This window comes from Hordeum vulgare, chromosome 6H (genome assembly GCF_904849725.1).
Source record: "Hordeum vulgare subsp. vulgare chromosome 6H, MorexV3_pseudomolecules_assembly, whole genome shotgun sequence".
Taxonomy (NCBI): domain Eukaryota; kingdom Viridiplantae; phylum Streptophyta; class Magnoliopsida; order Poales; family Poaceae; genus Hordeum; species Hordeum vulgare.
In genome coordinates, this window is record NC_058523.1 from 539,779,790 (window position 1) to 539,787,994 (window position 8,205).

The 8,205-nt window shown below is 42.9% G+C and overlaps 1 protein-coding gene across 1 annotated transcript; it reads left to right on the plus strand.

The window, feature by feature from the left end:
* Window positions 1-4,042: 4,042 nt before the first annotated feature.
* LOC123404755 (agamous-like MADS-box protein AGL80) lies at window positions 4,043-5,031 on the plus strand. Its single transcript, XM_045098699.1, has one exon. The coding sequence runs from the start codon at window positions 4,065-4,067 to the stop codon at window positions 4,803-4,805; it is 741 nt and encodes a 246-aa protein (XP_044954634.1). The 5' UTR covers window positions 4,043-4,064; the 3' UTR covers window positions 4,806-5,031.
* The last annotated feature ends 3,174 nt before the right edge of the window (window positions 5,032-8,205 follow it).

Genomic DNA, 8,205 nt, shown 5'->3' on the forward strand with positions numbered 1-8,205 from the left:
CCACTTTTGCTCTGTTAATGGTGTGTGTGCTATACCAATGAATGGTTGTAACTTTTCCCATTCAGTGATGTGATGTCGTCGGGTAGGTGGAGCTCCATGACCTATCGTTCTCATAAGTGCTCAATATTACCGATCGCCTCGCTGCCACCATGGAGGCACGAGAATCTAGTACATGTATGTTGCAGGAGGCATGTATGTTACTGGGAGGCCACATGAGGCAATGTCAGTTGTCGGGAGGCATCAATCATGGGATATAGTCATCAGGAGGTTCCTCTACACGTCATTGCAACAGAAGTAAAAAAATTTGCACATCGTTGCAAGTGCTCCCATTGGAAGCTATTGGTCACCTAAGACTCCCTCCACTCATCGCATCAACCCAAACCGCCACCGAGCTTGCCAATAGTGGACAATGGGAGAAAGAGAGGAATGGTTGGTGCTCGAGGGGTAGGTACCATCCCCCCGTATGGATCCATGACCTATGGTCAGTTCCACTGATATATGGGCGGTGGGGCTCCGGTAGAGGGGATGTTGTGATGGTTGATGTACAATGGGGTATAGGAAAGTTTGACTATGGTATCGAGAGAGTGAGAGAGGCCTCAAGGGCATCATATAGGAAGAGGTATGTGAGGTCTTATATTTTCTGTATGGAGTATGTAGTGGCACTAGGCTAGGAGCCCGGGACTAGCCTAAAAGGTTGCAAGATGGGATGAAAATAACTAGCGAGGATCACGACTTTGGCATGTAAGTTGTGCATATTATATCAATGAAGGGTACGTTGGTGCACTTGACCTGCTAGCAGTAAGGAATCACTACTAATGGACTATATTTTTGCCCATATAAGTTAGCATTTTCTCTCGTAAATGGGCATATGATACAAACATCGTTGATGACATTTTGGGTTGCCTGTTAATAATGACTTTCTTTGGCTTATTTGATGTGAACAAAAGGGGTTAGTCTCAGTCCATTCATTTTTCACGACTTGATGAGCTCTGCAAGATGACGTGCGCCACACAAGAAGCGGTTCAGCATAAACTGTTACGTCATGCGAAAACTGTTTGCGTGCATATGATTTACCGCGCTCCCATGGTATAAAGGTCCAAATGTCCATGCGCGTAAATTTAAAAGGCTTAAATGGATGCGAGCTATAGAGACTCATAAAAGGAAGGTTTAAAAGGGTGCCAAAATTACATATGGGCACTATTAAAATGGTAAATCTTACGCAATATTCTTTCAATCTGTCACCATATAACAATTAAATGTGGCGATGTTGAACACCAGTTGGGCGGCCTCAATCTATAGGACATGGCGTAGTCAGAGGAGCTTCACCATCGAATCCAGGTACAGTGGGAACCCTAGCAAGTATTGACGCTTCCAAGTCCTTGGGGAGGGCGCACAGGGTAGGGGTGTAGCATCCTGACCAATAGTAACTTTGGAGGTGCTCATAAATGGAGCCCCCCTCCGCCGTTGCAAAGTGCCCAATCACGTCCAAACTCAATCCAGGATGGGTGATAGACTTGGGAATGGAGACCCTCCATCTTCATGATGAGTTGAGTACCTTCCAAGTATAAGCCCAACTCTTGGAAGTTGCCGGTGTCGGTGTATAGGAGGATGATCTCAGGTTATCTCACCATCTAACAACCACATAATTATAGAAAGAACTCATTCATAACGAGCTTGGGGTTGAGTCGTCATGCTGCGAGGTCCTCCGTAATGCGGTAGAGGCTCCCATCGCTATCAGAGTGCCATAGTAGAGATCATGTGAGTCACGCTTCCATCGCTTCCCCTAGGATTCAGAACGACCTCACCTAGTTGTACGATTACGCCTTTGATGAGAGGGAGAAATTGACAAAAGCAAAAGTAGGTTGCATCTTTTGGAAGGCCAGGAAGACTAGTGGAAAGTTGTTGGCCATCACAATAGGTTTTGTGCATCTGAGCCTCCTATCATGTGATGGATACTAGGTTCATGTCCTCCTTCCTTGAGTTCTCTCCATTGGGCCAATCCGAATACAACTTGACAACAATCTAACTATTACCGTAGTTTATTTTAATAGGGGAAAGCTGAATGGGGCTCCTTCAACATAAAGGTACAACTCTCAAGTCATTCGAGGTTTTACGTTCAATGCATAGGCACCGGCCCACCGAAGAAAAAAAACAATGCTTTTTGTTTGGAAGGTGGTCATATGTTCTCCTACAACTCAAAGGTTGTGGTATATTGAGCAAGTCGGCTCCTCCCGACATATACTAGGTCGACAAAGATTACCACAACACGTCATCACTTTGACGTATAAGTTGTGCGTAGTGTACCAATGAAAAATCCGTTGATGCAATTGATCCAGTCATGATAAGTAATCACTATTTATGGCTATCGACCCTATCTTTGGACTTAGATGTTATCCTTTTTAGTTTAATAGAACGTGTGTTACATCTGATTAATAATGTCTTTCTTTGACTTGTTGGATAGGAGCAACGGAGTCATGTACTCGCTCAATTCATTTGAACGGCTTGACGAGCTCGGTGAAATGAAGTGTGTCGCACATAAGCATTCAAGAGCGAACCGTGATGTCGCGTGTAAATCTTTTGCACGCGTATTTTACGTCATAAAAGTGATACTGTCGTTATGGTTTTGAATTCATTTCTGCCGGATGTGACGGTCAGAAAAGATTTAATTGCTACTAGACTTGAATCATGGAACTCTTTATTATTGAGATTATCCACGGTACAACTATCACAAGGAACCGATGAATTTCGTTGGAGTTTACATGTGAATGCTAAATTCACGGTAGACTCTATGTATAGTGCTCTGATCCAGTCAGAAGTGCGAGTTAATAAAAACAAGAAGATTTGGAAGATGAAGATACCACTGAAGAACAAAATATTTGTGTTGAATCTTCGTTGAGGAATCATACTTACCAAAGATAATTTTATTAAGAAGAATTGACATGGAAGTACGCAATGTGTGTTTTGTCATCACGACGAGACGATAAAAAACTTGTTTTTTCAACGCAAATTGGCTCGTTCTATATGGTCAGTCATCCAAGTAGCTGAGAGCACCTTTGTGTTGTGGAGTGTTGAATCTGGTCGCGTGGGCGGCAGGGTTGTTGGCTCGTGTGTTTTGATGTATAGGTTTTCAACCAGTTTTCCTTATAAGTTGTCAACTCTCTTCTTCTTAATGCAAAGGCAAAGCTCCTGCTGGTTTCTCAAAAAAAAGTCATCCAAGTAGCTTCTGACTTGTATCCTTCATGCAGTGTTGCTAATATATTCGGCAACTGATTACATTGTATAGACTACAAGTTTAGAATTCTTATCAGGATGGGAGCGCTTGCCGTTATTTGGTCGCTTTGACTATGTAGAAATGATAAGATTTTAATGATAAAAGTACTTCTCTTATATCTACAGATGTACGGGTACGCTCCGTTTATGGTCATTTTTACAACGTGTGGAGTACCGAGACCTGTTTACGGAGGTGTGTACACCATTGGAGGCCACGGTGAGGGATTCTTTTAGCCGACATGGATATCAACATGATCTTTGATTGGTCCTCCTACGTCTTAGGCATTATACAAACTACAATAAATTAAGTGTATTTTGCCTTTTAGTTTATTTTGAACCTTGAATTTGCATATGGTTGTGTGCATCTCAGTTATGGAGAGTCCGGGTGTAATGCTTAAATATTTTAAATGTAATGCTTAAATGTTTTAAGTAATAAAATGCCTTTTACCGAAGAAAAAAAGCAGTCAAGAGCGAACGTGACGTCGCCTAGAAATCATTTGTGCACGTACAATTCGTGGCACTCGCACGATTCAAGAGGCCAACGGTGGCACGCGCGTAAATTTAGAAGGTTTAAATGAAGACCAAATTTAGATTGTAATAAAAGGAAAGTTAAATGGGTGCCAAAATTACATATGAACACAATTAAGGCAGTAAATCTTATGCAATATTCTTCAAATTTGTCACCATATCATGTAATTAATCCTTGGTTGATTCATCCACTATAAATCCACCCCTCCTCCCTGCCTAAACCACCAACCTTCCTTTCCTTGGCTAGTTTTACCCCTTGGCTGACAATGGCTCGCAAGAAGGCGACCCGCAAGAAGGTGACCCTCAACTACATCCACAACAACTCGACCCGGCGCGCTAGTTTCAGGAAGCGTCTCAATGGGCTGATGAAGAAGGGAGCTGAGCTCGCCACCATGTGCGGCGTCAAGACCTGCGTGGTGGTGTACAGCGAGGGCGAGGCGGAGCCTAAGGTGTTCCCTTCCCACGATAAGGCGGTGGTTATACTGAATGAATACAAGAGCATGCCGGACCTAGGGCGTTGCAAGAAGACGATGGACCAGGAGGCCTTCCTCACCAAGCGTATCGCCAAGCTCCACGACAAGGTCGACAAGGCTCGCCGCGAGTGCCAGGACAGCGAGATCAGGTACCTCCTTTACAACATCATGCACGGCAACCACCCAGGCCTCGTGGACCTCAGCGTCGAGGAGCTCGCCCGCGTTGGTTGGAAGGTGGAAGAGCTTCTCAAGAGCCTCGGCGAACGCATGGCAAAAATCCAAGTCCAGGCGCCGCCGCCAGCTCCATGCATCAGCACCGGCAGCATGGACATGGGATCTCCGTCGTACTATCTGGCGTCACCGCAGCATCAGGACGGCTATCTTAACATGGTGAGCTCCGGAGGGGACGTCGGTACCCAGGTGTACGGTGGCAACGCCAGCCACGACGGCGCCGGCTTCTCCGGCGGTGATATGATGACGCAGATGCTGTCCTCTGATCTGGTGTTCAGTTTGAGTCATTTCCCTCCAATGTAAGCAGGGAGGGATGAGGATTTCTATCCGCTGGGAATGGCCAGCTATCGTGCGATTGATCTGATCTTGGATTTTCTTTAGTACTTCGGGTGTGGTTCTGATTAGTCATCCAGTTAATTTCCTGAAAGTGTTGTATTTTTTGTTTATGTGCGTCGATGTATTCATCATGCTGTATGAGCCAAGTCTTGTTTTTAATTGTAATGTTGTTATTGAATATTGTTATTCTATTGATGTCTTCTCAAGGTTGTTTCCTTGATCTCTGTTGTTCGATTTGTCATAAATCTTAAGTTACACCTATTATTTTGTGTCACAATCGTGTTTTGTGAGGCATCCTTGAACTGCTAAATGCCCGATAGTTGTTTGATTGCTGTTAGGGCCTCAAGAACTTTTGTCTCGTGTGTTGGCCTGTTGGGAGATCTACTGTGAGGGCCTTTGGTTTCATGCTACTTTTGGTATCTAGAAATTTACCTTTTTGTGGTTGAACGAGTTGAAGGTTCGTTCTCCTGGAGCCAGCTAAATATGATGGATGATTAATATTTTCCTGGATAAAAATTTGAGAATCAGTTACCTTTTTTTGACTTAATTACATGGAAACAGCTTGCCACATGCAAACATCATAGCTGTCCGTACGTTGTGCTCTCCTCCGTTGGAGCTATCTTCAGACCACCTTTTCCGTTCTTCCTTGCTTCCGTGATAGAGCAAGCAGGAAGAGTTACCATGACGGCCGACGGATAAGCGTGGGCGCCGGCCAATGCAAAACGGATTGTGGATTTGGTAAACGGGATTGCCTTTTTTTTTCAGGAATACGCAAAATGTGTATCATTGCATTGATAGGCACAAGAGAACAAAGAAAAGATTGGTTCATCCAGGTGTCAGGAGCTGGAGTGGGTCATGTACGGGTCGTTACTACCAGGGTCGTATAAGATTTTTTTTTGCGGCTCCTACTCGTCCACCGGTCGCCACCTCAACGGCGTTGGATGTATCGGTGCAGTCGTTTGATCTATGCCCCGTATCCAATAGCTCGTGAAACAGAGGTCGAGTTGTAGAAATAATAGCCACGTTGCGAAAACAACGGTCATGTTGCAAAAAAATTCCTGAAATAACAGTCGCGTTACAGAAAATAATTTACGCAACTCCTGAAACAATGGCTGAGTTGCAGAAACAACGACCCCGTTGAAGAAATGTTGCAGGCTCAGTTGCGGAGCAGCCCAGACGGCGGAGGGTGGCGAGCAGGCTGGCAGGGCCGTGAGCAGGGGTAGCGCGGCCGTGGGCGGGGGGCAGGCCGGTGGCGGAGGGGCGGCGGGGCCGCAACAGGCCGGCGGCGGAGGTGCGGCGAGCCGCAACAGGCCGGCGGTCTGAGGTTGTCGGGGCCGAGGCCGAGGCGGAGGCATAGACGGGGCAGTTTTCTGAAACAACTGCCCAGTTTTAGAAATCGTTTGGCACGGACACGGTCAGTTAGATGGAGTAAGATCCGACGGACGAGGAAGCGGTGGATAGTTTGTTTGGATCCATCGGTGGAAGGTAAAAGTTTTTCGTATTTTTTTCCTCTCCTTCTCCATTCTTCAGACCCACTAGATTCTCTACACGCATCTGCTTTCCATGCCCTCTTGTTCTATGTCATCCTACTGACCTGATCTCTTTCAGCACGTAAGTTTGAGATTTGGAGCTATTTCCATGATGTGTTGACTAGTTGTTTTTCCTAGTGATGTACTACTCTACAAGCTGCAACAAGTGACCACAAGAGTGAAATTATTTCACGCCTTCCAAATTCCAAACTATGGTAATAAAGATTTCAAAAAAGTATGTTGCCATCAAACGCCACTTTAATTAGATTGGTAACGAAGCAATCCGTGTGGGCATTTGGAGGCCACTTATTGGAGTACCCATATCAATATGTATGTCTCCAATTTTGTTGCTAGTTCGTTATGGCCTATGAGAGTTATTTATGTTTACTTCACTATTTCGATGATCATTGCAAGTGTCAGATAATTCAAAATCCATCACTATGGAATTTCTTTTTGCGGTTATGCCTAATGTGACTAAATACAGTGCCACACATATGTGGTATTCTTTTAGTCATGTGACATTTAGCGTTAGTGTTAACACTAAACTGTACATCAATAACACTAACGCTAAATGTTAGAACCTCCTTGCTAAATATTCATAATACTAACACTAAACAAACGGTATGGCCTTTTGTTCATAACGTTGAACAACTATTGTTCTCGCATGAACAACCTCCTTGCAACTACTATGTCATGGGCTAGAGTATACAAAACTCTAGATTTAATTATGATAATAAATACAGAGATAATATGCTGATGACTTTTAGCGGATACTTTAACCTCATTGTTTTGGTTACTAGAAATGGACTACCTCCGTCCTAAAATAAGTGACTCAAAAATGACTCAACTTTGTACTAAAGTTAGTATAAAACTGAGTCATTTTTGAGTCACTTATTTTGGGACGGAGGGAGTAGTAGTTCTTGCAATTATTTGCAACAACATACAATATAGTCGGTAGCCGTGTGATCAACTTTTAAACAAAATATCGAAGAATTTAGTGATCAACAATTTAATCATAATTCACAAGAATCATCCTTTATTTGACAAACTTTAGCTACATCTCATAACTTGTATAACATTCAGAACTGAGTTGGACATTCCAGTCTTCTTTTCTGTTTTCCTTTTACTTCTTAGGTTTTAGTTCCAATATTTCTCCTATTCATAGAAGAAGCATACAACTTTAAGAGTGGCGTGAGCCCCAACTTATCTAGGAACGTAGTCTCATTACATCATGTGGATTTGGTATTTCTCTTTAAGTTCCCACCATCAAGTCATGACTGGTGTTCTTCTAGATAATACATATTTCAGTCTTATACATATAGTTGAACATTTCACTAGAACTTGCAAATAAAACACTTCTTTAGATACCACATATATTTTAATCATTGTTTGTTTGTGAAAACAGTTTTCAATTCTAAGAATATCACATAAATATCTCAAGCATTTTGAAGTCCGGGTTTCTCGGAAGCAAGCATGCCGTAATGTAATTCTTAGCCTTTTGGATTGAAATACGTAAGTCTCATCATCCATAGCATTAGCAGGAGAGCATTACAAGCATGCAATAGGACAAAATCCTTCTCGGCACTCTATAGAACGATCCTCTCATTACGTTTACCAATCCTAAAGATTCAACTAGATAATTAACGGCCAATCAATTTCAACAGAAAAGGTGGAACCATGAGCCATAATTCTAAAAATATAATGCAAACTACACATAGACGTTGTTCATAATTATTTCTGATTAAACTTAATTAATTCAAAATTCAAAGTACGATCCCAATTATATAAATATCTCTCGTAATTGATTTTAAATGATTCAAGACCCTGGTCTTATTCAT